General features: G+C 52.4%; 14 protein-coding genes across 14 annotated transcripts; 4 read left to right on the plus strand and 10 right to left on the minus strand.

Annotated features, from left to right (window-relative positions):
- Positions 1–175: 175 nt before the first annotated feature.
- Positions 176–679, minus strand: LTS14_001651 (uncharacterized protein; the record flags this gene model as incomplete). The annotated part of the gene is made up of 1 exon (XM_064834360.1): positions 176–679. One exon carries the CDS (start codon positions 677–679, stop codon positions 176–178), a length of 504 nt encoding a protein of 167 aa, XP_064698224.1.
- A 625-nt stretch (positions 680–1,304) lies between these two features.
- On the minus strand, positions 1,305–2,723 carry LTS14_001652 (uncharacterized protein; the record flags this gene model as incomplete). The annotated part of the gene is made up of 5 exons (XM_064834361.1): positions 1,305–1,712; positions 1,764–2,104; positions 2,152–2,302; positions 2,367–2,565; positions 2,626–2,723. 5 exons carry the CDS (start codon positions 2,721–2,723, stop codon positions 1,305–1,307), a joined length of 1,197 nt encoding a protein of 398 aa, XP_064698225.1.
- Positions 2,724–3,740: 1,017 nt separating this feature from the next.
- LTS14_001653 (uncharacterized protein) lies at positions 3,741–5,236 on the minus strand (the record flags this gene model as incomplete). The annotated part of the gene is made up of 4 exons (XM_064834362.1): positions 3,741–4,175; positions 4,233–4,951; positions 5,007–5,120; positions 5,173–5,236. The coding sequence occupies 4 exons, from the start codon at positions 5,234–5,236 to the stop codon at positions 3,741–3,743; spliced, it is 1,332 nt and encodes a 443-aa protein (XP_064698226.1).
- A 33-nt stretch (positions 5,237–5,269) lies between these two features.
- pan6 (pantoate-beta-alanine ligase) lies at positions 5,270–7,107 on the minus strand (the record flags this gene model as incomplete). The annotated part of the gene is made up of 3 exons (XM_064834363.1): positions 5,270–5,776; positions 6,064–6,141; positions 6,229–7,107. The coding sequence occupies 3 exons, from the start codon at positions 7,105–7,107 to the stop codon at positions 5,270–5,272; spliced, it is 1,464 nt and encodes a 487-aa protein (XP_064698227.1).
- A 533-nt stretch (positions 7,108–7,640) lies between these two features.
- DBP7 (ATP-dependent RNA helicase dbp7) lies at positions 7,641–9,947 on the plus strand (the record flags this gene model as incomplete). Its single annotated transcript, XM_064834364.1, has 2 exons — positions 7,641–7,920; positions 7,942–9,947. 2 exons carry the CDS (start codon positions 7,641–7,643, stop codon positions 9,945–9,947), a joined length of 2,286 nt encoding a protein of 761 aa, XP_064698228.1.
- Positions 9,948–10,450: 503 nt separating this feature from the next.
- On the minus strand, positions 10,451–11,954 carry asa1 (Astra associated protein 1 Asa1; the record flags this gene model as incomplete). The annotated part of the gene is made up of 2 exons (XM_064834365.1): positions 10,451–11,586; positions 11,918–11,954. The coding sequence occupies 2 exons, from the start codon at positions 11,952–11,954 to the stop codon at positions 10,451–10,453; spliced, it is 1,173 nt and encodes a 390-aa protein (XP_064698229.1).
- Positions 11,955–12,844: 890 nt separating this feature from the next.
- LTS14_001657 (uncharacterized protein) lies at positions 12,845–13,784 on the plus strand (the record flags this gene model as incomplete). Its single annotated transcript, XM_064834366.1, has 2 exons — positions 12,845–13,624; positions 13,731–13,784. The coding sequence occupies 2 exons, from the start codon at positions 12,845–12,847 to the stop codon at positions 13,782–13,784; spliced, it is 834 nt and encodes a 277-aa protein (XP_064698230.1).
- Positions 13,785–13,829: 45 nt separating this feature from the next.
- LTS14_001658 (uncharacterized protein) lies at positions 13,830–17,215 on the minus strand (the record flags this gene model as incomplete). Its single annotated transcript, XM_064834367.1, has 2 exons — positions 13,830–14,832; positions 15,375–17,215. The coding sequence occupies 2 exons, from the start codon at positions 17,213–17,215 to the stop codon at positions 13,830–13,832; spliced, it is 2,844 nt and encodes a 947-aa protein (XP_064698231.1).
- A 591-nt stretch (positions 17,216–17,806) lies between these two features.
- Positions 17,807–18,796, plus strand: LTS14_001659 (uncharacterized protein; the record flags this gene model as incomplete). Its single annotated transcript, XM_064834368.1, has 2 exons — positions 17,807–17,894; positions 17,946–18,796. 2 exons carry the CDS (start codon positions 17,807–17,809, stop codon positions 18,794–18,796), a joined length of 939 nt encoding a protein of 312 aa, XP_064698232.1.
- Positions 18,797–18,896: 100 nt separating this feature from the next.
- LTS14_001660 (uncharacterized protein) lies at positions 18,897–20,228 on the minus strand (the record flags this gene model as incomplete). Its single annotated transcript, XM_064834369.1, has 1 exon — positions 18,897–20,228. The coding sequence occupies one exon, from the start codon at positions 20,226–20,228 to the stop codon at positions 18,897–18,899; it is 1,332 nt and encodes a 443-aa protein (XP_064698233.1).
- Positions 20,229–20,806: 578 nt separating this feature from the next.
- Positions 20,807–22,480, plus strand: CLP1 (Cleavage polyadenylation factor subunit clp1; the record flags this gene model as incomplete). Its single annotated transcript, XM_064834370.1, has 2 exons — positions 20,807–22,225; positions 22,337–22,480. The coding sequence occupies 2 exons, from the start codon at positions 20,807–20,809 to the stop codon at positions 22,478–22,480; spliced, it is 1,563 nt and encodes a 520-aa protein (XP_064698234.1).
- A 181-nt stretch (positions 22,481–22,661) lies between these two features.
- On the minus strand, positions 22,662–24,693 carry LTS14_001662 (uncharacterized protein; the record flags this gene model as incomplete). Its single annotated transcript, XM_064834371.1, has 2 exons — positions 22,662–22,838; positions 22,891–24,693. 2 exons carry the CDS (start codon positions 24,691–24,693, stop codon positions 22,662–22,664), a joined length of 1,980 nt encoding a protein of 659 aa, XP_064698235.1.
- A 1,375-nt stretch (positions 24,694–26,068) lies between these two features.
- LTS14_001663 (uncharacterized protein) lies at positions 26,069–26,452 on the minus strand (the record flags this gene model as incomplete). The annotated part of the gene is made up of 1 exon (XM_064834372.1): positions 26,069–26,452. The coding sequence occupies one exon, from the start codon at positions 26,450–26,452 to the stop codon at positions 26,069–26,071; it is 384 nt and encodes a 127-aa protein (XP_064698236.1).
- A 204-nt stretch (positions 26,453–26,656) lies between these two features.
- TAP42 (Type 2A phosphatase-associated protein 42) lies at positions 26,657–27,721 on the minus strand (the record flags this gene model as incomplete). The annotated part of the gene is made up of 1 exon (XM_064834373.1): positions 26,657–27,721. The coding sequence occupies one exon, from the start codon at positions 27,719–27,721 to the stop codon at positions 26,657–26,659; it is 1,065 nt and encodes a 354-aa protein (XP_064698237.1).
- Positions 27,722–27,923: the final 202 nt, after the last annotated feature.

The following is a 27,923-nucleotide window of genomic DNA, read 5'->3' on the forward strand; positions in this document are numbered from 1 at the left end:
GCCCACCATATTCGCGGAACAGGTGCAAAGCCATTTGCTCATTCTACTCTATTGTTAATGCTCACATTCTAGCTACGAAATCCAAGAGGTACACTCAAGAAAGCCATCAGCGACGCAATTCCATTGCAACAATCCCCGTGGCAAGGAGCCAATACCATCGCCTTCTGATAGTCCTTCAGCAGCACCCTCCACGAACACTTCTTCTCTCTGCGCGTCTGGCATTTCTCTCCGCCCGCCTCTGCTCGCATTTGGAGCGGTACACTTCCTTCACCAGCATAGGCGCTGCTTGCGATGCCGTCGAGCCCAGATCGAGTTGCCTCATGCCGTTTGACACGTCGTAGAAGACATCTTCCGGGGCTGCTAGTTCGTCGACGTCTTTCTCACCATCAACGGTCACCCAACCAACCTTCACATTGAGAGGGGGACGCTGCTCATCAGATATAATGGCACGATGGTTGATGACGACCTCGTTGTAGCTTGGCGGATTGATGCCAGCCTTCTCAAGGATTTCTCTGTTCGCTACGAAAGACAGACTATCTTGCTCAATCGTGAACGGGCCGTGACAGATGTGCCGTCTTTCGATCTGTTTGACTGCCTGGCGTTCCTGGTACTTTTCGTAGACCTTCTTGCCAAGGACGACCAAAAGTGGTGCACGGTTGTGTCGACGACGACAGCACATCTTGTTGATAAGTGATCGAGTGTTTGACTTGCTTGTGTTGGGGATTGCAATCGTTGATATCGACGGTAGCTGTCGACCGAGTTGTTGGTTTCGAGCGTGACAAGCGAGGTGAGATTGCTTGCTTGTTAATTCTCTTGCTGTGCAACGACTTGAGTGCTGTACAATCAAGCTCTCTTTCTGTGGACACATCGATGCCTTATACCAACATCGATCCCACATATCGGACACAAGATGTCATTCTGCTGCCTGGTGCTGTTCATCCGCTCGCAGGGCTTTCGGCCGTGAGATTCGGACGGGCCAATCAAGGCTTGCCACCCTCGCAGTACATCCTTTCTCTCGCCCGCATGCCATCTGCACCCCACGAATAATTTGACTAAGCTCGCAATGCCTTCTCTAATCGCGACAAGGCTTGTCCTGTGGCTGTAGAGATCGCGAGTTCTGTCATTGCAGATTGATCAACGTCTCTGCCGATCACTCCTCTAGCACGGCCGTAACAAACTTGATCGAATACAACGCATGTTCTGGCAATTCCGATGCTGAATTGCGACCCGTTGGTGAAGTGCTTTTGGCAGAGGCTTACGTGAAATGAACATAGCGACTCAGATATGTTCTATAGAGACGATATTCACAGCAACTTATCGTCCTTGGCCTCCTCCAAGGTCTCAACATGCTCGCGAGAACCCTGTTCCATACCAACCATCTTCTCGTCATCGTCGTGAGCTTTTCTGCTTTCCACCACTGGCTGCGTTGGCTGCAGCTGCGCGACCTCCTTCAGCCCATGCTTGCCATCTTTGGTGAAGAGGTGATCCACTTCCTCCAAGGTGAGGTTTGACGTTTCTGGGTAGCAAAAGTACACCAAAGGAATGAAGGCCAAATTCGTGGCCATGAAGATCAAGTAACCTTTCCATTTGAGATTACCCAAGAGGGTAGGGGTTATCATCACGACGACGAAATTCCATAGCCAATTTGAGCTAATTCCCACGGCGGTGCCCTTCGCACGGGCGTGCTGCGGAAGGATCTCTGGGACGTACACCTGCAATATAAATCAGTTGGTGAAGTATGTTCACAAGTGATGTGAGCTTACCCATGGGATGCAATTGGCAGTTGCACCAAAGAATAGCATATAAGTGAAGAAGAACGTCACCGCGGCAGACGAAGTGGTCTTCTGCATGTGAGCAGAGTATCCACGTTCCGCCGTGAAGCTGAGCAGGACTGCAATCAACATCATCGATACAGCCAGTCCGAATGAGCCGTACATCATTGGTCGTCGTCGACCCATGCGGTCCAGGAAGAAAGTCGGGATAAGGGATCCGAAGAAGAACATAGTCTGTACGCATCCGCCGATCACGAGAGAAAGGTTCTTGGAGAGCCCGACATTCGTCTCCAGCGCTGTGGGAACGTAGTAGACGACCAGGTTGATACCGCCTGTGCCCATTAGCGAATGTCATCAAGCCAAGGATATGCCAACGTACCCATTTGGTTCATGAATTGCATGCCGTAAGCGAGCAAGACACGGCGGCCAGTCTGGACGTTGTCTCGCTTGAGCAGCTGGCTCCACTTATATTCGCCGTGAACTCGTTCAAGCTCTATCGCTTCCAGAATGTCGCGCTGCATCTTTTGGACCTATAGTAACACTTAGAGCCATTGTTTTTCTTCCAAGAATGCCTCTCCTCCTGATCACGCTTACCTTTTCACCTTCTGGTGGTGAGTCCCAAACATCGCACATGACCTGAAGCGCCTCCTCCTTCCGACCATGATAGTATAGCCACCGAGGGGATTCAGGAATACCAAAGACCAGAAAGATCACCACAAACGCGAATACGACCTGGCAAGCGATCGGGACCCTCCAGGCGACCGGGCCACCAACATAGCTCATTCCGTAATCACTGAAATATCGTTGTCAGCCGTGTCTCTGCCATTTCGAGAGTCTGGTCCGAAGCACTCACAAGAAGTAGCTGATGACGATACCCACACCCACGAAGAGTGGTTCAGATGAGACGAGACGTCCACGTTTATCAGCGTCGCATAGCTCGCTCTGATACATTGGGACAGTCGATGTTTCAATGCCTGATGTGCAAATCGTTAGCGCAAGTCCCCGTTGCGATGACAAGAGATCTCTGTACCAGTGCCGATGCCTGTGATGTAGCGGGCGATCATGATTTGGGGAACGGAGTACGATGTACATTGCAGAATGGCGCCAACAATCTGTTGCCGATCAGCAGATCCCTTTTCGAGGAGGTTTGAGTGTCTCAACAACTCACGATCCAAGCCATTGCAAACCACATCATCCGACGCCTTCCCAGCTTCTCGCCAACAAAGAAAGCGACGATACATCCTGAGAAGGCTCCCAAGTTGTAGATCGAGACAATGATACCTTCAAGTCCGCTACCAGGGTTGCCGAAGGTGTGCTTCCAGTCGGTATTCGTGACGATACCCGAGAAGACGCCTTGGTCGTAACCAAATCTGTCACTTGTCAGTGATGTGGACATGGGTGACCTGGTGTTCAACCTACAGGATGAATGCCATTTGGCAGGCGACCATAATGGCCACCTGCAGGCGTATGCCACGCCCAAACCAATTCGTCTTGATTGCCTTCATGTTACCAATGATGTCTTGAATGACCTGGACAGAAAGGATACAGGAAAAATTATCGGCGCACAGTATTCACACACGATCAACGACGTTACATGTACATTCTAAATGCACGACATTCAAGCACTGACGAGGTGGCTTGTGCAGAGCGCAATCCCGGTGCCGAAACTCAAATCTCCATCTTGCATCGTTGATTCGGCTATCGGCCAAGAAGCGCACGCGATTTCCGAGGGCGTGCGCGGTGTGGGTGAGGCGTGCGGGGAAGGATTTCTCCTGGGAAACTCACAGCGACCTTTTGCCTTGGTCTGGGCAAGCCCAAGCGCACGAGCTCGGCGCTTGAAGATGCCACAACGCGTGTTCGACACGTGCTTGACGCAGATCGACAGTCCACATGAAAGGACGAAGATGGTATACGATCAGCGTTATCCCAAAAGATATACCGGTTTACAGCTCTCAGCACGGCAAGACACTATCCTGGTCCCTTTTTGGTGTAATAGAACTCCTTCGCGTCTTCCGTCTTGACTTCCACATCCGACTCCGTTCTCTTCACCACACCGAGTTCGGGATCGACCATGGAGTTACCACGGCTGGCTGCAGAGACCAGATCCGGATTCTCAGCCTTGAGTCTAGCGAACTCCTTCTCAGCAGCCCATACCCATGGAGAGTCGGCGGCGAACACCAAGTCCATTTCTTCCAGAGTCCTCTGATTTGTCTCTGGGTACAACGCCCAGACCATTGGAATCGTGATGACATTGCAAGCAGCGAAGATGTATAAAGTCTTCTCCGAGAGGGCATTGAACATGACTGGGCAGAGCAATGTGAGCCATCCATTGCCTATGGACCGTCCAACGACTCCCCAAGCATTACCCTTAGCTCGGACCTCGAGTGGGAAAATCTCTGCCGGCTATAGAGTGTCAGTAAGCAGATCAGGAGAAGTTTGCACGTGCTGCATGGTACTCACATATAGCCACGGGACAGTCAGCCATGTAGCACCGAACACGCTCGTAAAGATGAACACGAATGCTGCCGCAGCAGCACCATATGCGCCAGCCGCGCTCACATCGCCTCCCGCGGACGCATTGAGACCTAGTCGAGACATGCCTCCGGCCAAGAACATAGCTATGCCTTGGCCCACGGAACCCCAGTATAACGTATTTCGGCGGCCGATACGGTCAAGCGTAAATACGCAGATGAGGGTCGAGAACATGTAAAAGATGTTGTTGAGTCCAGATATCCACTGGCTCTTTTCCGAGCTAAAGCCAGCGATGCGGAATATGGTCGGCGCATAGATCGTGACACCAGCAATGCCGATCCACTCCTGCATGATCTGCAACCAGATGACAAGCTGAACTCGGCGCGCAGTGTGCAACTTGCCAGACCCAATACCGAAAAGCATCGACCAGTAGCTGTTTCGGTTCGCTGTCTTGCGCTCGTGGATGACAATATTCCTGATGTCGTTGTATTCCGCATCAGCTTTAGCGGCACAGACCGCATCCTCACCACGAAGTCGACCAAGGATGTATCGCGCTTCCTTGTCCCGACCGACCTTGGCCAGCCAGCGCGGTGACTCTGGGAAGAACCACACGATACCAAATAGGACTAGAAGTGGTATGACCTGAAATGCGACAGGGAAACGCCATCTGATCGCTGATTGACCACCATCGACGTACGACAAGCCGACTTTTCATCAGTCAGCACCGTCTCAACATGGTTTAATTGTGGGTGGGCACCTTACACTCCAGCCAGTACGCTACAACGACACCAAATATGTTGAGAGTGAACTCGATTGCAATGAATTGACCTCGAGAGGTATGCTCCGCTGTCTCTGTTGCCCACACAGGCACGATGGCTACGCAACAGACGTCAGTATTGGATCATAACCGGAGCGATAGTACACTAACCATTCAAGATACCCGTCCCAATGCCGTTGACTGCACGAGCACAAATCATCCAATTGTGATTCATAGCCGAACATTGCAAGCTAGCTCCAAGGACAGCCTAGCCAGCACCGACAGCAATACTGCGGACTCGTCCGATCTTGTCGCCGATCCAACCACCCAGAAGACAGCCGAATAGCGTACCAAGATAGTAGACACTGACAATGCCACCTTGGAGCAGCGAATTCGTAATGATAGGGTCGCCGGCATCATTGACGTACCCAAATCCCATCCTGTCGATGTAGTCCGGAGCGTTGTTCACTCCACCCATCATGCCTTGATCGTATCCAAAGAAAAAGATCGAGAGAGCAGCGACGGCATTGATAGCTAGTAAGAGTTTCTTCTTCTCCAGATGCGCAGCCACGCGGAAGCCTGACATTTGATCCATGATAAGTTCGTTGTGTCGCGTACGGACGGTCGAATGGTGTGAAAAGGGAGAAAGCAGGTCGATTGCGCCGTTGTGTGGGCGTTGGTTTTGATCAATCGCGGAAACCAAGAGTCCAAGACCATGTGAAGGACCGGCGATGTATGGGTAGGTGTACGTCAAACCCACTGCTTTACTAAACAGCTTTGATCGACATTCTCTATTCCGCAGCTGGGTTGTTGGGGGAGGTGGAGAAAAGGGTTAGCGCAATGACGATTGTGGTATACCGAAGGCGGCGGGATGTCGGGCGGCTTAGGAAAGCGGAGTCGAAGAGCAGAATGCCGTTAGATGCCGATTCAGCTGGACAGTGCCGTGGGAAGGTGATGCGATGTGTTGATCCGTTGTCGATCGAGATGAGACGAGGCTGATCTAGTACGATGCAGTATCGCGCTCTCCGTTGATGAGGCGGAATGTTCTCGCGAAGATCTTACGTTTGGCGTGGCATGAAGTCTGCTGTCGTAGCTGAAGCATGATGTTGTGGTACTCTCGGGCTGCGCTTCAGCGTCGCGCTGCAGACCATGAAGCCTTTACCATACAGCGTTCATCCCTGTTCAATCATCACTCCTCTCAAGTATGATGTTGTCGATGAGCCTCACAGGCACCTTGTCGCCTCCCACACCATGGACCTCACCATCACGCACGGCATCTAACGGCAGCATCTTGATAGCTCCACTGAGGACTGCTCCGTGCTCAGAATCAATCACTGCTACCTCTTCCAGCGTATCCGGGTCCGCAAGTGAGATGTAATCCACCTCGAATCTAGCTCCCGCCTCCGCCGACATCTCATCCTGCTCCATACTCATGCGATTAGCTACATCCCAAGCAAGTGCCAGTATATCATCTCGACTTCTCTTGCCCATCTTGTATGCAGCTTCTGCTGCTCGAAGAGCTTGGCGCAAGACAATGCCCACCCTCCGTCTTCGCTCGCCCAGGTACACATTGCGACTGCTCATCGCCAAGCCATCCTTTTCACGTTCTGTTGGAACGATTCGCACATCTGTGTTGAGGTGGAAGTCCCTGATCATCCGCTTGATAATGACAGTCTGTTGGACGTCCTTCTGTCCGAAGTAGACACGCTCTGGTTGCACGATATTGAACAGCTTCATGCACACTGTGGCGACACCACGGAAGAAGACTGGTCGACTTTTGCCTTCGAGCAGACCGGCGAGTGGTGTGATCGTGACAAACGAACCTGTGCCGGGCAAGCTAGAGTCAGGCGGAAGTGTCGGATACATTGTCTTGGTGGTCGGAGCAAAGACCGCTTCGATGGGGCCACCACTTGTTCCAGCATCCTTGAGCTCTCCGTCTAGCTTCTGCAACATTCCCATGTCCTTCTCCAATGTCTTTGGGTAGCTGTCCAGGTCTTCGTGCACCCCGAATTGTGTAGGATTGACATAGATGGTGACGAAGACCTTGTCATTCTCCTTGGCTGCGTGACGGATCAAGGAGAGATGTCCTTCGTGTAGTGCTCCCATGGTTGGCACCAGACCAATCGTTATGCCATCAAGCAGGAGCTTCCTTCGATGTTGTCGAAGTTGCTGCACATCGCGGAGTATATGAATGCTTCTACGACTTGATATGGCTGTTGACCCTGGGCGGGAGATCCAGCAGCGTGCGTAGCTTGCTGTGCGAGTGTTGCGGAGTATGCCGGACATGGTGTGTGCGACGACGTGGAATTGGAGGAAGAAGAGATACACTCGAAGGAGGATCGGTCGCTGCGAATAAGATATGATGGCCCGAATACAAATCCATCCTGATAGCTGACTCACCCTAAGCTGCAGGTGAAGCCATGTTGTATGATGGAGATGACCTTTATGTACGCTGTAGAATGCAGAACTGATACTCGGCGTTCGAGACGAGATCAGGGCCCAAGCTCGCAGGAAATAAACTCAAAACTAAGCATACATTAGCGCTATCGATTAGACCGGCAGCCGGAATTTCTGAGCATGTCTGAGCAATTTCTGTCAAGCGGATGCACATCGTCTGGATTGCACGATATTAGAGTAAGATGGCAGACGATGGCATGCTGCTCAACTTTGAGCTACCCTCAGACGCCTTTGCGCCGGTGAAGAGGCTGAAAGGCGGGAGTTGGAAAGACAGATTGACGGCAAGAAAGTCGGCAGAGTATGGACGGCAGAAAGCACAGGAGCGAGCGGGAGGAAGTCGGAAGAGTATGCCCAACTATGGGGATGTGCAGAGTGAGGAGGAAGAATACGTGGCGCATGCTCAGCGGCCTGCAAAGCGGTCCAGGACTGATACAGGCTCCAGAGGGAAGGCGCCTCAACAGAGTACGTCTACTATCAGACCAGATGGATACGTCTCGTCGCTGTTCACATACAATCCTCGAGATGCACTGGAGAAGCCGGCAGAGGATGAGGATGTGCCCGTGGAGGACGATGCTCCGGTCGAACCCTCCAATGCACCGCTATCCGACGAGCTCGCCACCTTCACCAACCTTGGACTTTCCAGCACCATTGCCAGCCATTTGCTCAACAAGCTGAACATAAAGGCGCCAACCGCTATCCAGCGACAGGCTTTGCAGCATTTATGTGCCACGAGCACTGATGCTTTCATTCAGGCCGAGACTGGATCTGGTAAAACATTGGCATATTTGCTGCCTATCGTGCACCATATCTCTCAGATCTCAAAACAGATGAAAGCAGCTGGACAAGACTTCACACGATCGTCTGGATTGTTTGGGCTGATCCTAGCACCCACTCGCGAGCTCAGCAAGCAGATAAGTACAGTGCTGGAGGGTCTGCTATCATGCTGTCACTGGATTGTGGGTGGCATTGTGACTGGTGGCGAAAACAAGAAATCGGAAAAGGCTCGATTGCGTAAAGGAATGAATATTCTGGTCGCTACGCCTGGTCGTCTAGCCGATCATATCAATTCCACCGAAGTCCTTGACGTCTCAAAGGTGCGGTGGCTTGTGCTTGACGAAGGTGATCAGCTCATGAAACTTGGATTCGAGCAAGACCTGCAGCGGATTGTTGGTCTACTCAATTTGCGCGGCAGGGCACCAGCATCCGTACCTGGACTGCCAGAACGAAGGACCACAGTACTGTGCTCGGCGACGATAAAGACCAGCGTTGAACAGCTGCGCTCGATTGCACTCAAAGATGCGGTGTCTATAGTTGTTGATTCCCCGGAAGCGACGGTCGAGGGCGAGCAGACTGAAACCCAGGCATTTAGTGCTCCAGCGCAGCTCAAGCAGTCTTATGCGATAGTACCGCCCAAGCAGAGATTGGTAACACTGACCGCTGTCCTAAGGCAAGCGTTCAAGAGGAAAGGCAGTGTCATGAAATGCATTGTGTTCATCGATGCTGCGGATAGTGTGGACTTCCATTTCGAGCTACTGATACGAGAAAGAGGTGAGAAGGTTGATACTGATGAGCTTAAGGTGCCACGCTTGAGCAAGACAGGGAAGATCACGCAGGGCACGACAATCTCTGAGACTCGTACAAACGGCGTTGCAAGCTTTCTGCAAGGCACAGCGAGTGGCGACGTGCATATTTTCCGGCTTCACGGCTCCTTGCAGCAGCATACTCGTACTAGCACGTTGAAAGCTTTCGCGACTTGCGAAGATCCGGCAATACTTGTCTGCACGGATGTCATGTCTCGAGGTCTGGATCTCCCCAACGTTGACCTTGTGGTCGAGTACGATCCGCCCGCTAGCAAGGACGACCATCTCCATCGCATAGGACGTACGGCTCGTGCTGGAAAAGATGGTCGAGCAATGATCTTCCTCCTGCCAGGGTGTGAGGAGGAATACGTCAGTATACTGAAAGAAGGCAAGCCGCGCAACCTCACAAAGCACGATGCAGATGAGTTGCTGAAGAAGGGCTTTGCTCCCGCGAATGGCGTGGTGAAGGAGAAGAGTTGGGAGGAAGCGGCGACGGACTGGCAGATGGATATTGAGCGCTGGGCACTCGAACATCCGAAGCATCTCGAGCAAGCACGACGAGCCTATCAGAGTCATATCCGAGCTTACGCTACTCATGTCGTGGCTGAGAGGCACATGTTTGATCTCAAGCAGATGCATTTGGGTCACTTGGCTAAAGCTTTCGCGTTGAGAGATAAGCCGAGTAGTATTCGAGTACCAGGACAACGACCTGGGAAAGCGGCCGTGGCGAAGACGAAGGAGGTGAGGCGGACGCAGGCGGGCAAGTCTGCGGCGGGCTCGAAGAGGAAGAGTGAGAGTGCTTTGGATGATGTGGATGGTGGTGAGAACGACGAGAGGGAGGCAAGGAGGAGGATGATGGCTAAGATGAAGATGAACATGAGTGGTGCTTCGGAATTTAATCTAGGGTAAATGTCTGTCGCAGTATGAAGATGTTCTCACCTCGCTGAGCTTGAACTACATATGGACATCATGCTCGTAACTCTGTTATCCAGAGTCAGTCTCGTCCTGATGTTTCCCTGTCCTTGGTGTGATACACACCTTTCTACGACTTGCGCCGACTTTTGTTAAAGTACCACAATACCTACTGACGATGTGAAGAAGACTCTCTACGCTGCCGCATCCGCAGCGAGACCGCAACATGTTTATCGTCACATTCTGCGTCTTTAACATCCTTGTTGCTTTCATGTGGTGCAGGGTGTCATTGCGCCGTCTCTGGACTTTGCATAATGACTTTGGTGGGTTGGACCGTAAGGACTACCATCCGTGTGCCGCAATAGGACTTTCCTGCGCCGCACCGACTGACGTAGGTCGGTATGGGGCGGAACATGATGATACTTGAGTATGACCAGCCTGATGGGTGCAAAAGTGTGGCTCGAAACCCTGTGACGAGAGGCTTGAAGATCATGGCATCCTCAGTAGACATCCCACAACGAGATCTTGCCATCCTTGCTTCCAGCTGCCAGCCCATGTGTGCTTTGCACCTTCTGGACTCGCTGTTCTGCGACTGTGAGATTGCGCTTGACGGCTAAAGCATCGCCATCAAGTTTGTTCGAGGACTTGCTCTCGCCGATTGTGGCAAATGCGAGAGCGTAGCATCCTTCCTTATGCCACTTGAGCACAGCTAGCTCCTTCATTGTCTTTGCAGAGTAGACTCGAGCTCGACCATCCCAGCCCGCCGTCGCGAAGATCTTCTCATCTGATCGCACAATAAGCGACTGTTGGCCTGCGTGCTTAGTCTGTAAGGTCTTCGTGGCGCTACTGCCCTCGTTCAAAGGGTGCCGGGTAATAATTTCATCTGCAGAAGAGCTGTAGAAATAGTTTAGACCAGGAGCGATGTCTAAAGACAACACTGGCTGAGTATGAGATTTGTGGGTGTAAATCGCCTGCCAGTTGCTGCTGCCATCCTGCTGCGAAAACACGCAGGCATAGCCACTCTCGTAGCCAGCGATCACTTTAAGCTTGCCGCTTTCGGTTTGTAGTCCGATAGCCATTACCATACCAGTCTTGATGTCCTTCGGATCCGTGATGGTAGCGAAGCGTTGCTCGGCCGGCAGAGAAGTGATGTTGATATAACCATCTTGCACGCCTGGAACAGCGACCAGAACATCTGGTGGAGCATCGTTACTGGTTTTCGAAGACGTCAAAGAGCCTGGAGAGATACTGATGGCGAAAGAGCAAAAGTTGAGTGCATTCACAGTTAGACTATGAAGTAGCCATGGTTGCCTCGAGTCCGCTGGCTCAGCATCAGCTGGAAGCTTTATCGCAAGACGTGAGATATCGTCCTGAGCTAGCTGCCAGACCCGAAGCTTGTTGTCCCGACCATGTGTTATGATCCTGTCGCCTTGGTCAGACTCGGATCCTGGCCAGCTGTTGATCCCGAGAATAGCGCCTCTATGTGCTTGCCAGACTCCCACTGGCCGCTTGATAGGCATGTCCCAGATGATGACCCAGCCATCGGCATCACCGGAGATCAGATATTTGTTGTCTGCGATGAAGTGAAGAGCATGGATTTGAGCCGAGTGACCTCGCAGGATGTACGCCGGCTGAGCTGGTGGCAGTATCGCTGACTCTTCCAACCGTGACGAAATCGATGCCATCAACGATCAGATGTACGGTTCAATGCTGATCGCCTGAAGTCCCGATGCACATCGTGAAGGGAAAGTCGATTGGTTCGCGGCTTCGTTCATTCTTTACGTACGGTCCGAATGAGCTGGAGCTTTGGGCGATTTATTGAATATCGCAAGTGCGTGGTAGTCTTCCCATGAGACTACCCGCCAGGTCTACACGAGCATCTGGACTGTCGCAAGGCAAGCATTCTCATGTCCTCTCAAAAAGAAGGGAGATATTAGTCGGCGGAAGCTCGGACAGATTCAACAAACCATATAGAATTTTGGGTCCACAATCATCTACGTCCATGGACGTTCGACTCAGTCGGATGGTTTATTAGTGTAGCGGTTATCACTCGTACGTGTCCAGCCATTCTCCACACATCACGATCTGGTCCTGACTTCCACGAAGCAGATTTTGAGTAAGAATTCTGGTAACCCCAGTTCGAATCTGTAAGTTTCGCACCACAAAAAATTCGCATCTCCACGCCACAGACCCGTAAGACTTCTTCATTCCTGGACAAATTCTAATACCATGTTCAGGGGATAGACCTCTTCAAAAGTGTCTATAAATGATTATTTTTGCCTTTTTGTCGAATCATGATGTATATACCACTTGATAACGAGATAAGTATCAGATATATGTTGCCTATTAGATTTTTGAGATTCCGCAGCACTATATGCGATGATCGGCCAACAGCAAGGCAATGTGATTTTCAAGACCAGCGTACTGCAGATGTGCTGACGATGTTGTGATGTTGTGGGCAGGAGAGGGCCAAGAGTGGACAGTATTAGCCATCAACCAGGAATTAACCGTCGTTCGCGTCAGGCGGTCATTCGTTATGGCATAACCGGCTAAGCATTTGCAAGACGAATTCAACGAGAGCAGACGTTGTCGCTGTACAAGTTGTATGAATGGGAGGTGAGTTGTCGTCTGCTCTTCCGCTGTCGGCCAGCCCCTCGTAGGATCATCCCATTGATGTCACAACCCAGCTTGACCACGGCTAAAATAATCCGTCTCATTTGCTGCAGTATTGCTGGTGTGGCATCGTTGTGACCAGCTATTGCCCATTCATGTTCCTCTCGCGCTCAAAGTCTTACCTTCGCACCTGTGGCATTGCTCTCACCAGCTCAACCAACCTACTTCGCTCTGTGATAACAACATCGACTTTCCTCCCCACACTCAATCGCTCTGCAAGAATGGCCTCAGCAATGGGCAAACGCCTCGAAGGCAAAACCATTGTAGTCACGGGTGCCTCGTCCGGCATTGGCAAAAGCACAGCCGTCGAGTTCGCGCGGACATCACCCAAGAACCTCAAGCTTGTCCTCACAGCCAGGCGGATCGACACCCTCAAGCAGATAGCAGAGGAGATCAAGAAAGAAGTGGGCGAGGGCGTCAAAGTCCTCCCAGTACAACTTGATGTCAGCAAACCCGAGCAAGTACGTAGCTTTGTTCGCAACCTCCCGCAGGAGTTCCAGGACATCGATGTCCTGGTCAACAATGCTGGACTGGTAAAGGGCGTGGATAAGGCGGGCGATATCAAGGAGGACGACATGGAGACCATGTTTGCTACGAACGTCACTGGACTCATCAACATGTCACAGGCTGTGCTGGCGGTGTTCAAGAAGAGGGGAGAGTCTGGTCAGGGCGATATCATCAATATTGGCTCGATTGCTGGACGAGAAGGGTACCCTGGTGGCAGTATCTACTGTGCTACCAAGGCTGCCGTACGAACGTTTACAGACGCGATGAGGAGAGAATTGATTGCAACACGGATACGAGTCATCGAGATCGATCCTGGTCAGGTCGAGACCGAATTCAGTGTGGTTCGCTTCGGCGGTGATAAGAGTAAGGCCGATAAGGTGTATGAGGGTGTCACGCCCCTGACACCAGAGGATATCGCTGAGACTGTGGTCTTTGCTGCTGGACGACCAGAGAATGTGGTTGTGGCTGATATGCTCGTGTTCCCGAACCACCAGGTAAGATCAAATCTCTTTTCCACAGCAGTAGCGCATGCTGATCCGAGAGCAGGCTGCTGCGACTGTCATGCACAGAAGATCATGAATGGATCTGACAGCTTTGCAGGCTGCCGCTACTGTGATGCACCGCAAGCCAGTGGTCATGAGTTCGAAGATGTAGACATTGTAGATACAGCTCAAGCTATGTATACTTCGGGTATTCGACCTACTTCGATGGGTCGAGCAACAGCTTGCCAGTCGTCTTCCTTCCCTCCAGATCATTGTGCGCCCTGCCTGCATCGCTAAGCGGGTATGTCTTATGGATCTTGACATCAATCTTCCCGTCTTTCAAAAAACCAAACAGTTCATTGGTATAGTGCTCAAACTCCTCTCTCGTCGCGATGTATCCAAACAGCGTCGGCCTCATCAGTCTGGCATTCTTCGCGCTCAATCTCGCAATCGGAACAGGCGGTACCGCACCCGAAGCATTGCCAAAACTGACCATGCTACCTTTCCTCGCCAAGCAGTCCATAGAAAGGTCAAATGTGGACTTCCCAACACCATCGAAGATAGCGATACAGCCAGCGTCCTTCGTGAGCTCCATCACCTTGGCCTTGACATCCTCGTGACTATAATTAATCATATGTCCCGCCCCAGCCTTGCTAGCCAAATCAACCTTCTCCTGCGTCGACGCAGTCCCGATAACATTCGCTCCTACCGCCTTCAACAATCCCACAAGCCACAATCCAGTTCCACCAGCAGCTGCATGCACAAGTACCCAGTCCCCCTTCTTAACATGATGTGCTTCCCGTATCAGCGTCAAAGCCGTAAGTCCCTGCAGGAAAGCAGCCACTCCAACTTTCTTCTCAATCCCGTCCGGGATCTTGACTGCTTTCACGGCGTTTGCGGCGGTGTACTCGGCGTATGTACTCTCGTTCATTATGAGCACACGATCACCTTCCTTCAAGCCATATTGCTCGCCTGAGCCGTTCTGGACTACTGTGCCTTCGGCTTCGCGGCCGAGCGTGTATGGCATTTGCGGTGCAGGATAGAGACCCGTGCGGAAGTAGGTATCGATGAAGTTGACGCCGACATAGTCGTTGTGGACGAGGAGTTGACCGTTGCCGGGTTTGGGGACTGGGAGGTCGGTTTTGTATTCCAGGACTTCGGTGCCGCCGTTCTTGTTGATCACCACGCCTTTCATGGTGCTTGGGACTGAGGCCATGGTTCTATAGGGTTGTGGTCTGGTAAGCTGGGAGGTGAGTTGTGCTGTTCGCCGAGTTGTGGTTGATCTGAGGAGCTGGGTGAGAGACATGCGATGCTTTTATGGTATGGCAGAAGTAGGACGAATGGCAGCAGAGGTACTTTGTTGAACGTGAGAGCTCATACACCAAGTAAGGCATTCTGATTACGTCAGCATGTTTCCTCTGCGACAGCGGAGTTAATGCTCATGCCATAGCTCAGAATTGCCGAACTGTGCTAAGGAGATGACGCCAGTAGTGGGGCAAGGAATCGTGCCTGCCACGCCGTGTACTGCGGCCCGTGCGGCGCTCGCGGGTTGTACGGTATTTGCTTCATAGCCGTAGACTGTTAAACAGCGCTGAAGATGGTCTAATCTAGTCTGGTCTGATCCCTCATACCTGGAATGGTCCTTGATGAGCTCGTCGGGCTATCCAGCACGTAGACCATTACCTCAGCCGGGCCTACACATAGGCACTAAAGTCCAGTGAACGCGGAGCAGCAGTGCAGACATAGAGGGAATTTCAGCTACGAAGCATGCTCTTCGTCCGACAGCGTCTCACCATCGCCACCACCACCGCCGTTCGCCTCGCCCTGCTCGATTCTAGCGTCCGCGCCCTCGCCTCCATCCTTGTTGACGGTCTGCCTAGCCATCCATGCCTTCGGCGGGCCAGGTTCCTTCCACTCGAAGATGCGCTCGTTTGGCAGGAACTCATAGAAAGTCGGGAACATCATCTCGATGCTGTCGATGAACTTGAAACCGTTGTTCATCTCGATGACAGTCACCGCCATCTTCATGCCTAGCTCGCAGAATATGAGAGTTTCGTCTTCGACAAGGAAAGTGAACGTCTCATCCTTGTCGATCTTGACCTTCGCACTTGTAGGCACGTCAACCGGAGCAGCGAATGGTACAGTCCAACGCTTGCAGATGAGCTTGCCCATGCAGCGAATAAAGGCTTCGTACCCCTCACGACCACCAAGATCGGCATAAAACTGCTTGGTCTTCTCATCGGCCAGCTGAACGCCCACAATCTCTAATCCGCCTCTCTCCGTCGAAGTATGGCTCAAGCCGTCGTTGAAAGCCTTCGACTGCTCGTCAGAACCATAAGCTGCAATACCAGCCTTGACAATGATATCGGCTTGATCACGCTCGAGTCCGAGGTTGTCACCATCATTCGCCCAGCTGTCCTTTGCGCGACGAGCATTGGCCCATGAACCACCGAGTAGAGTAGAGCAAGCGCTGTTGAAAGCACCCGGCAGACTACGATCGGTGATCGCGAGCTTTGGCAACTCGATCTCTGCGGCATCACAAACGGCACGAGCGGCGAGCAACTGGTCGTGGTATTCAGGACACGCGGAGTGCGCCATGAGGTAGTTGTAGAAGTTGCGGAGGACCATGCAAGTGGTTGCGACCTGCTTTGCCTCCGTCCACTCAAAGTGCTGAAGGAACTGCGAAGACAGGAAGGCTTTCGCGATACCTTCGAAGTCAACCACCCAATTGGACTTCTTCGACCCATCCTCTTCAGCGTAGAAGGCGTCGCTGACCTGCTCCACAATGCCGTAGTATTCGGTCGTCTGCACTTCTTCTCCGGCGAGTCCTGCTGCCTTGGCCTGCTTCTTGTTCATGCCACCCTGAAACATGCGGTTGTTGGTGCCAAACCCACCGAACAATACGAACTTTTCAAATACTCGACGTATGTGCTGGTGCATCTTGCGACTGTCGCTGAAGCTGTTGACAGCCGTCTCCATGCGGGCGATGATACCCTCGTCCGGGCCGTACTTCTCCAGGTTTTTCTCGTACTGCACTGGTGAGATCGGGCCTTCAGTGGCGTATGGCTCGAATCCGGTCGGTTTGAGCATGCCTGCGGTCATGTGTGGTTGCTGAGCAGCTTGAAGTTGCTTTTTGTACCTGTTGATATCGATCCTCGGGGTGACAGTGGGCCGGATGGTGAGAGGCTCGCGGCGCTTAATGTGCTTGTTGTCTACGACCTCAACAACAGTGCTACCCCTGAGTGCTTCGCGAACGGCCGAGTTCGGGCGATACTGCTTCATCTTCTTGAAACCCGTGATCAAGCTGATACTGACTGGGTTCGTGCCCTGCATACCAGCGAAGCCCAGCAAGTACGCATCATGTGGTAAGTTCTCGTCGCTGAAGTAATATTCAACTTGGCGGATGATTTCGTCGGCGCGAGAGCGCGAACCAGTCGGTGCCACGGCCCAATCCATGACTTTCGGCATGGGTGGCACCTCTGTTGTGCGAGTCACTAGTGGTTGGTCGGCTGGCTCGAAGTCTGGGAACGGCTCTATTATGCTAGATGTTGGTGGTTGATTTGTGGTACTGACCCTTGGCTGATGCTCTGCCGTGTTGGCCATGGCTGCGTGAGAGTCTCAAGATGTGTTGCAGAGATGTGTTTGTCAGTGTTCATAGCGGTGGAGCACCGACTTCACAATAGACTAGTCAAGTGATGTGCACAGTGAGTATATGTTCGAACAGACCTTGGGACCGTTGCCTAGACGTTGTGCGCTTCAGCGCTGTGACTTTAGCTAGCGAAAGAGGCAGGCACGATGGGGAAAGCGCACGTGATGCCAGATGTCAGGCCTTGCAAGCAGACAGTTGAGCTCTGCTCGTTGTTACTTAAGGTGTAGTCTTGCGGTCGCTGTGATAGCGCTTGGAGTGAATGGCGAGCTAACAAGAGTATTACCAAAAATACCTGCTGCACGAACATGAAGAAGGAGAGAAGAGGTGTACTAAAGCTCGGACCCTTCGATCGTGGCGTACCTGCATTCGAAAGTGTCACTTTAACCCTGTCATCCCTGCTCGTGTGACGGCAGCCAAGCGAAAACAACATCGGGTTGCCGGTCGGGCATGATTGCGCTCACTCGGCCATTTGACAGACAATCGACTCAGACCGCGTGCCCGTCTTCATTCTCTCCAGCAGCACACACTGAACGAAAAGCGGAATCATGGCGACCACGAACAGCCTCGACACCTCCAAATTCACGAACTTCGATGGCGCGGCCGGACATGAAGGCGTACTCTCCGACCAGTCTGGTGAAATGATCATTAAGCCTTGCACGGATGCTGAGGTTGCATTCTACCAAGATACATTGGCCAAGCATCCCGAGTTCTCCGAACTCATGCCAAACTTCATGGGAGTTCTTCAGCTGGGTGCTGCTGCACAAGTCCAAGACGCCACGGCTGCAAGCGACCTATTAGATGCCGCTCATTCGCAGAAAGAAGAGCGTCTGCATGGCAAAGCTCTAGCCACCGAGACAGCCATCGTTCTGGAGAACCTTGAGCATGGTTTCAGCAAACCCAACGTCCTCGACATCAAGCTTGGCGCAAGGCTCTATGCGGATGCCACTGCTCCGGAGAAAGCGGCGCGTCTTGACAAAGTCGCATCTGAGACGACTAGTGGGTCTCTGAACTTCCGCATCGCTGGCATGAAAGTCTGGAACGGCAAGGCATATGACGAGTACGACAAATTCTATGGTCGCAACTTCAGCGCAGAGAATGTCAAAGAGGGCTTTGCCACATTCTTCAGCGGGTTGTCAACAGGACTGAAGACAGACGAGGCCATCCAATTACTCGAGACAATTGAAGCAGAAATCTCCAAGGTCCGACATGTGCTCGAGAAGCGGGAGTCGAGGATGTACAGCGCCAGCGTTCTCATTGTTTACGAAGGTGACAGCACGGCGCTTGACACTTTGATGGGAAACGTACCGAAGACGCCCCGCCTTCAGGAGAAGATGCCGACGTTGGGTGAAGTTAAGCGGAGCGAGGAAGAAGAGGAAGACGAAGAAGTACCGCCAGTAGTGTTCATGGTGAAGATGATCGACTTCGCGCACGCTACATGGACCCCCGGCCGGGGCAAGGACGAAAACCTTATCACTGGCTTGATGAACGTCGAGAAGCAGATGGATGGACTGATTCAGCAGATGGAACAATTGTAATCTGTGCACTGCTATGATTCAATTGGTCACTTGACAATGATTGGCACTGCATTTGGATAATGTGGCTACGTACTGAAATAGATTTATGATACCCACTAGTTTATTGTTCGATGCCGAACTCCGCAAAGATGGACTCATTGTGCTGGCCTACTGAGGGTATCGCGTCCATACGTACAGCCGTACCATCTGCTGCACCGGCTGGTTTCAAAGCTGGTATTCTACCATTCGGTGTTACAACTTCAGTCCATCGGTCCCGTGACTTTAGCTGAGGATGTGCCCAAAGACCAGCCATGTCATTGACCTTCGCATTTGCCACTCCAGCTGTCTGAAGTTTGTCAAGCATTTCATCTGCTGAGAAAGCAGCAAAAACACCCTCGATGATCTCGCGTAGAACCTTTCTGTTCTTTGATCGTAGTGAAGTCGTCAAGAAGCGCTCGTCATCCAGCAGCTCCGCCTTCTGCAAGACATCCCTGCAGAAGATGCTCCATTCACGCTCATTTTGCATTCCAAGCATCACTGTACCACCTCCTCCAGTATCAAACGGACCGTAGGGGTAGATACTCGCATGTTCTGCGCCTGCCATAGCAGGTGCTGGAGCACCATCTGAAGCATAGTACATGGGAAACGACATCCATTCAGCCAGAGACTCAAGCATGCTTACATCAAGTCTACAGCCCCTGCCTGTCCTACCACGTTGGATGATGGCTGCGAGTATGTTGTTGAAGGCTGTCGTGCCGGCTGCGATGTCTGCAATACTGATGCCTGACTTGGCTGGCTGGCCAGGTGAGCCTGTGACAGAGAGGAAACCGGACTCAGACTGAATCAATAGGTCGTAAGCCTTCTTATTCTTGTACGGTCCAGTACTGCCGTAACCACTGATGTCACACACGATGAGTCTGGGATGTTGTCCTTTCAGGCTCTCGTAGCCAAGACCCATGCGCTCCGTTGCGCCAGGCGCTAGGTTCTGTACAAGTACATCAGCCTTCGCTACGATTTTCTTGAGTGCTGCAAGATCGCGATGCTGCTTCAGATCCAAGGCCAGACTTTCTTTACTTCGATTCGTCCAGACGAAATGTGAACACAGTCCCTTGACACGTTGGTCATGATCTCGATTGAAGTCGCCGCGGCCAGGACGTTCGATCTTGATCACTCGAGCCCCTAGGTCCGCAAGTTGCCGAGTGCAAAATGGTCCAGCGATAGCTTGCTCTAGTGAGACCACTGTGAAACCGCTCAGTGGGAGGTTGTCTGACGGCGGTAATGCTTGGCGTAACGTTTGGCTGGCAGATATGTTCCTTCGCTGAGCATATGGAGCTCTACTGAGAGACACTTTGTGCTTGAGCAGGCGAGCTGGCAGAAATCCGTGTCCTGGCCTACAGTGGAGTGGCATAACCTGGCGCGATGCAGCTGCGCGCAGTGGCCGGGTTGCACTCATGCTGGGCAACACTACAGAGTCTCCCGGGACGAATTAATACCTTGGCCGAGTAACTTCCAAAGATCGCAATCATCCTGATTACCATCAATTCTGATTCAGATGTAAGTTACCTATACGTCAATTGGCAGATCGCCATGTCTCCGCAGTCGGAAACAATGCCAATAGCCGAGCTCGAAACAGAGTATCCATCAACATCGATTCAACTGACGGGAATTGCAGAGGATACCGCAATTACCAGCCTATCAACCTGCACCTTTAGCAGTGTGCTAATAGCAGGAACCAGTGCTCGTTCAGCCGTGCGCCCTAGAGGTAGTCTTTTTCCACTAGACCTTGAGTAAAGAAACAATGTTGGAGCATCCGTTGCTATCTCGATAGACCAATCCCTTTTCGCCATAGCTATATACTGGTAAACGACGGTGCCTAAGCGATTGCAACGAGGGTCGTACTCATGGTGATGGAAATATGGGTGCGCATTTGAGCCATCGATTTTGTGTTCTGTTGGTGGCACGGACCACATATGTCAAGAATCTCCGACTGGTAGAGCCGGCGGCCACAACAATCTCCAAGAACCATCGAACATGTCTTTGCCAGGACTCTCCTTACCAGGATTAGGACTACAGCTCAGTGCTACACCCGTGCTTGGAGGAAGCGCTGCTCCGCCGGCTGAACAATCACCGCGCAGAGAAGATCTACCTCCTCGTTCAGAATGGCGATTCGAGACGTCTTCGTCCTCGAGTTCTTCTTACCATGCTCGTGTACTCAGTGGCCACGCTGAATTGTTCGGCGTCGAACTTGCAGTGAACCAGCTATACGATCTTTCTGGCACCAAAGGCGCAATCTTCACCTGGCAAGGATGCCAGCTCGAATTTATGGGGGATGCAGAAAGCGAATATGCTGCTGAGGAGACCGAATATGCGGTTGAATGGCTGAGCTTGCATGGCATGCTCGAAACATTTCGAGACGAGCCAGCGAATGACGGACCGCGAGTACTAGTGGTCGGTTCTGATAGCACAGGGAAAAGCAGTCTCATTCGCAGCGTGATAGCGCGGGCAGTGAGCTCCGGCCGCACACCAACAGTAGTGAATCTCGACCCTCGACAGGGTCTCTTGGCGCCACCATCAAGTCTTACGGCTGTCACGCTGGGTTCACAAATGGAGGTAGAGAACGGCTTCGGTATCAGTCCAATATCTGGCCCAACCGTGACTCCCATGAAGACGCCACTTGTGTATCACTACCCTTACCACTCTCCTACGGACAAGCCGGATGTGTACAAGGCCATTGTGACAAGGCTGGCACTCAGCACCACCAGCAGATTGGAAGAAGACCTGAAAGCCAAGCAGAGTGGTATCATCCTGGACACGCCGGGCGTGCTTGGTGTGACGGATGGCAAAGGCAACATCAACGAGATCTTACATCACCTTGTCTCCGAGTTCTCTATCAACGTCATCGTGTCAATGGGCCCAGAGCGTTTGACCAACGCTCTAAGTAAGCGTTACAGTGTTGCGAAGGGCGCGGACGAGGCCATACCAGTACTTCGTGTGGCCAAACCGGGCGGACTTGCTGAGCGCAACGAGCCATATCTGAAGCAATCACGAGCCAGATACACCAGGAGCTACTTCTTTGGTTCAGCGAAAGAATCATTGAGCCCACATTCGCACTCGATAGCTTTTGACAACCTCGTCATCTATCGAGCAAATACTACGTCCACCGGTTCCGGCACCACAAGCTATGGCGCCGACGCAGACGACGACTACGATCCATCGTCTGACAACACTACGATGTCTGGGACTTCGACTGCTACGTTCGACAAGGTTGCGCCAAGCGTAGCGATGATGGGATCTCTTATTGCAATCAAGTTCTGTCCCACGAACAGTGACGAGGATGCAATACGTGACAGCGCAGTGATGGGGTTCGTATATGTTGCAGATGTGGACGAAGCAAGGAAGAAGGTCAGATTTCTGGCACCGCATCCACAGAGCTGGGGCAATCGAGCGCTCGTATGGGGCCAGTGGCCTGAGGCGATGGCAGACCTGGTAACCTGAAGTCACACCGGTAGCACATAGCACCCGTTTGGTCGTTGATCTGATGTACGATGGCAACGAAGATAGATGCAGGCCAGCTCCGTCGAGGAAGTGTACTTCGCTTCGAGTTTAGGCCGTCCAGCATGGCAGTACCGACGGCAATATGACACCGGCGGTGACTGCGACGTAGAATCGTTGCTAGCAGGATGGATTGTGCCTGTGGATGAGTAGATTCGCCCGATAGATAGCAAAGCCGTCATGATACAGGATCGCATCGAGTGGACACAGACAAAGTCCAGCACATATACCCGGCCAATCCGTGCCGTCTCGTACAGTTCTAATAAGTAATCTACAATCTAAGCCTACATGGCCCGAAATTCAGCTGTCGCAACGACATAAGCCTATCTAACATTTACTCCAGTGCATTCCGTTTCGCAGCTTCCTCAGCTGCCTTGCTCCAGGAGATCTTGTACAGGTAAATCGCTTCCGAAATGGCGACAATGGCGAGTGCGATTGCTGGGCCAGTCCAGAGCCCGTAGAGTTCCCATCCAAGACCAAATGCTGTTGCGAATGAGACTGGCACGGCGACCTGATTTGCAGTTAGTACAGGTGTCATCGGAGTGAGACTGTAGAGAACGTACCACGTAGTAAGCAAATAAACCGATGTAACCGCCGACCTCCTGTCGTCCAACACCTCTTAGCAGACCATTCATCTGCGCGGCCAGTGCATCGAAGAGCTGGAAGGCGGCATTGATCGGCATGACCTTCGCGGCGAGCTCGATGACATCCTGCTCGCTGGTGAAGAGCTGTGGCACTTTATAGCGTAGGGAGCTGAGCAAGATCACATTGAAGATGCCAACAACAGTTCCGAAGACGATCGTGACACGTCCTGTGACCTTCGCAGCGTCTGGGAGGGTGGCGCCGATCAGGTTGGCGACACGGGTGCTAGCTGCGATACTGATTGGAAAGGGTAGCGAGAACGTGATGACCGACAGACTCTGCAGCACTGTTTGAGCACCGAGATATGTCGCACCAAACCTGGCGGAGGCCAAGGTCAAAATCTCGAAGGCCAGGAATTCCGCCATCACCATCACCAGACCAGGAATAGCGAGTCGGATCATCGGACCCCAGTTGGCAAAAGCCTTCTTGGTGAAGCCGGGCCAGCATTCCATCCCGCCAACAAAGCGTACGTACAAAAAGAGGAGTAGCGGCATGAGGTTCTCTGTGATGACCACGGCGATTGGACAGCCAATGAATCCCCATTTAAGCTGCCATACGAAGAGCCAATGCAAGAATATATTGATCGGCGCCGCGATCAACAAAACGTACATCGTTGCAGCAAAGTGTCCCTGAGCCTGAACATAGCGCTTGGCACTTTCGAAGGCTGCATAAGCAGGTGCGCCCAAAACCAAGACCTTGAGGTACTGACCCGCCAAAACCGCAATTTCCTTCTCAGGCACGATGAGTTGTAAGATCTGTGTGCCAGACAGCCAGACAAGAGTGATAGGTATGCACATTGTCCAGAGGAAGAATACCATGCGCTGTAGTTGCAAACCGACCAATTGTTTCCTGCCCGAGCCAGAAGCCTGAGCGCAAAGAGTGTCCAGAGAAGTAGCCAGACCATGGAAAGCTGCGTAGCCGGTGATGTTGGCAGTCATACTGCCGAGCGAGACGGCTCCGAGCTCAATCTTGCCGATGTGACCGACGGTAAAGATACTGGTCATGGTGAGGGAATTTTGCAGCAAGAAGGTAAGGATTAAAGGCGCACTGGTGCGTGCCAGTGTCTTCGTCTCTCTCTGCCATGTCGTTTGGATCTTGCCCTCCAAGACGGCTTCCTCCCATTTCTTGTCGATATTCTCTGGGTCGTCCTCTCCTCCGTATGGTGCAGACGGATCCCGACCGAGCAGTGCAGTCGTCTCATCGTCCGCCACAGCTTCCTCATCTGCTACGGTGCTGGGTTTCCGCCTGAGATTGGCGATCGACAGGCGTTCTATCAAGCCTCGGTTTGAGGATACTGAAGCACGGCTGTCTCTGTGTCGTGGATGCTTGGGCGGGATGAGATTGTTGTCTCTAAGCAAGCTTCGCTCGTCTCTTATGGCATCCTCCCATTCTTGGTCTACCGGTATGAAAGGAGCCTGCCCAGTACCGAACAGTGAATGTGGCGCCCCAGCTAGCACACTTGGTCTTCGGTGGCTACCAGTCATAGCATGAATACCCAGATGCACTCTCTCTTGGGTATCCAACTGCTCGAGGTTGCCGTCGATGTCGCCATTGGTCTCATCCTCTCCTTCTACAGCAGCGATATCCTTTGCTATCGCCTCTTCCGCAATCGTAGCAATGGAGTCATGGTTGAATGGCGTCCGGTACGATGTCCCAAGACTCCTTGATGTCTGATCACTGCCTCGCCTCGGGGATCGTTGTACGCTCCTAGCTGGGGAGCTCATCTTGCCTGTGCTGTTTAGAACCTGCTATCCAACTATTTGACAGATCGAAACAACCGCTAAATGAACACTGAACGAAAGAAAGGTCAGGCGAAAAGAGAATAGCTGATCATTGTGAAGCACATCTACAACAAAGCAACAATACTGTACCTGTCTCTCATCATAGCGCCAGTTACTAAACGGTGAGCCTAAGAGGCAAAACTCACGGAGCATCGAGCCGATACCTGCACGATAGGGCAGGGTTAGAATTGTTGCAGGTTTTTGGGTTCCCCCTTCCATGGTACGGCACTGTCGGTACAGCAGTCAGCACGAGCCACCATATTGCTTGGTGAGCTATCAATATGAGAGTTCAATGCGGCATGCAATGCTATCAATGTGCTGTGGGTTTGATGTACGGTTCCGGGTCGCACAACGATCGCTCGCAGACAATATCATAACAAAATCATCGGCTCATAACCATAATCATCAAATATTCATGCTGAACCGGGATATTTCGATCATGATGAAGCTCCACAATTCACCAAACCAGTAGTCTCCCAGAAATTCGGTAAATGAACCAGTCGAAAGCCACACTTCGAACACCGCTTCAACATCCGAGGCGATCAACCCGCAACCAATAATCTCACCATTACATTGTACTGAAGCTCGACAGATGACGACGAGCGGTGTTGTCACAACGCACATGAGCTGTCACCTGCGCGCCCCGTGCAACCCTCGCTACACCGCCCATCCGAAGATCAGATCTCACTGTAACATCGAAAGACGAATTGTGAGCGTCATGGCCGTCTGCACGCCGCCCGAATTTGCTCCATCAGTCTCACGTGGCGGTAACGCGGCAGATCGGACGATGAGGCGCAGGTCTGTCCTCTGGTAACGAGCCGCAGGACTGCGAGATCTTGTCAACGTGCCTCTTCAGCCGCTGGCTTCGGCAAGTCATGGTTTCGGATGTCGTCGTCGTACATCGGGCCGAGTGAAGCTGGACGCCACAGCAATATCGAGTGTGGCGCGGTATACGATTTCCAAATTACATTACTATCAGTGAGAGGTTATGCTACGTCTTCTCTGGGTTGTTTAATCTAACACCCCGCAGAGCATTCGTCGTGGGCCCACCGGCCACCAGATTTCGGGGTTCCTGTGGGCTCACGAAGAATGCTCTGCGGGGTGCTAAGGTGAGCAGTAGTGTGAGGTGGACTACTCGGTTGCGGTAGCAAATCTAAGTCAAGCGAACTCACGCTTGGCAGCCTGATTATTATTCTAATCGCTACATGGGACCGAGTGCTTGACATGGGTCGTGCTTGTTCGAGCACGCACAGCTGGCTTACGAAAGCAATAGGACTTTGGCGACATAGGCTGATCGACTAACCTGACAAGCCTGATTTCACACACCAACACAAATCCACTGCCTCTCAACCCACATCAATTCCTTCTGCTTCATCTCACCAGGATGGTACAGTCCATCCACCGTCTTTCCCGGCGCCATCACCAAGATTCTCCACCCCCAGCCCAGCAGCGCATCAGAGTGATCATGCCAATGTCCGTCCTCCGCCGCAGATTTTGTCAGACCAAGGGTATAGCATCGTTCTTGAGCGTAGCGACGTGCGTGCTGAGTCGCCCGCTCAACGGTGTCGTAGATGTAGACCATTCTGCTGACATTGTGCGTATCTGCCTGTCGAAGAGGGGGTGTGGACGCGCTCTCGATGTGATGCATGATTGTGAAGACTTCATGGCGGTTCGGCTGGTCGGCAGTGCTAGCTTCTGCCATGTTGACTTCCTGCGAGGAGTTTGATTGGTATTTGTGGATATCGTGGTTGCCTGCTTGCTCAGTGTGACAAACAAATGCCAGCTCTTAGAGAGAGACGCGCAGCTGAATCACAGCATGTGATTCTTGTTCACATTCACATACGTTCACGCGTTCTTGGACCGCAATGTCAATTCGTCTAGCCATGGGCACCAGTAGTCGAGGCAATCATCCTCTATTCAGCGTGTTGCCGCTGCCCTTCGGGTTCGCCTCGACATATTCATCCCACTCCCTCGCCTTCATCGTCTCACGATCAGCGGCTTCCATATCATCCTCGTCCACCACAGGCTTGACCTCACTCTGCGGCCCGCCACCATCAATCATACCACCTCGCTTTCGCTCCTCCTCAAGGTACTCGTCGATGCTCATGGTCGGCAAGCTATGATCAGGCCTGAAGACTCCATTGGCAAACTCCTGACGCTTGCTCGTCAACGTGAATGGACGAAGTGGCTTTCCTTTGCTGTCTAAGATTGGCCCACGCATGCCTGCAGACAGTGGAGGTGCATCTAACCGCTCGTTGTAGCCGTTAGCGTGCCTCCCATTGCGTTCTCGTCCGTCAACCGTGCTAGAAGACTCTGGCGGTGGTGATGGCGGCGCAAGTGAGAGTATGTGCAGTTCCTGCCCGATACCTTCGAGCTGTGCGAAGGTCTGATGTGTGCAAAAAGCAAGCTCCGTCAGGCAGAGCTCTCTCGCTGCTGCCTCATCATTGTGCAATACTGTCGGGTTGCTGCGTAGGTGTTCGAGCTTTTGCTTCAGTGCCTTCTCGTCCTTGAACCGTCTGATCTTCGCATCTCGTCTTGCTGCTGCATCTGTGGTGGATGCGGTGGAGAAAGTGTTCGGTGCTTCGTGATACTGCTCAAACAACGCTGCATCGTCTTTAATCAAGAGATCGTAGTTGTCCAACTGCTTCAGAAAGCGCTCATATCTCTTCTGGGCCTGCAGTATGTTCGCTTTCCTGTTCTCGTAACCATTCACCCGGAGGACCAGTTCAGCAATGCGGTAGTTTAACAGGAGATACGGCAGGTCCGCGGTCGCAATATCCTCAAGAGTCTCGTTTGGGCTGAACAGAGATATCCGGTCGGCGATGCTGACACACTCTTCGAACAGTTGCAGAGCGACTATCAGGTTCTCTTGGAAGGCGGAGGAGTTGCTGCTTGAATAACCGTCCAGGCTGCTTCGCTTCTGCTCGGCGTCCTCGTAGACTGATCTCAGGCTGCGCTGTTCCTCTGCCATTTCGTCCGGGTGTATAAGCAGGAGGTGAGGGTTTCCAACTCACCACTGAAGATGCACGACTTTATACTAGCGTCGCGTGGCCGGCCATGGTGGCGCGTGCGCTTGAAGTGAGGGGCGTTCCTTCCAAATGCATCCATCCTCATTCTTCTTCCACCTTCTTGCACCCTCTTGAACCTTCATCCTCAACTCCAAGACATATCAG

This window comes from Recurvomyces mirabilis (genome assembly GCF_035927965.1).
Source record: "Recurvomyces mirabilis strain CCFEE 5264 chromosome Unknown scaffold_3, whole genome shotgun sequence".
In the NCBI taxonomy this organism is placed as follows: domain Eukaryota; kingdom Fungi; phylum Ascomycota; class Dothideomycetes; order Mycosphaerellales; family Teratosphaeriaceae; genus Recurvomyces; species Recurvomyces mirabilis.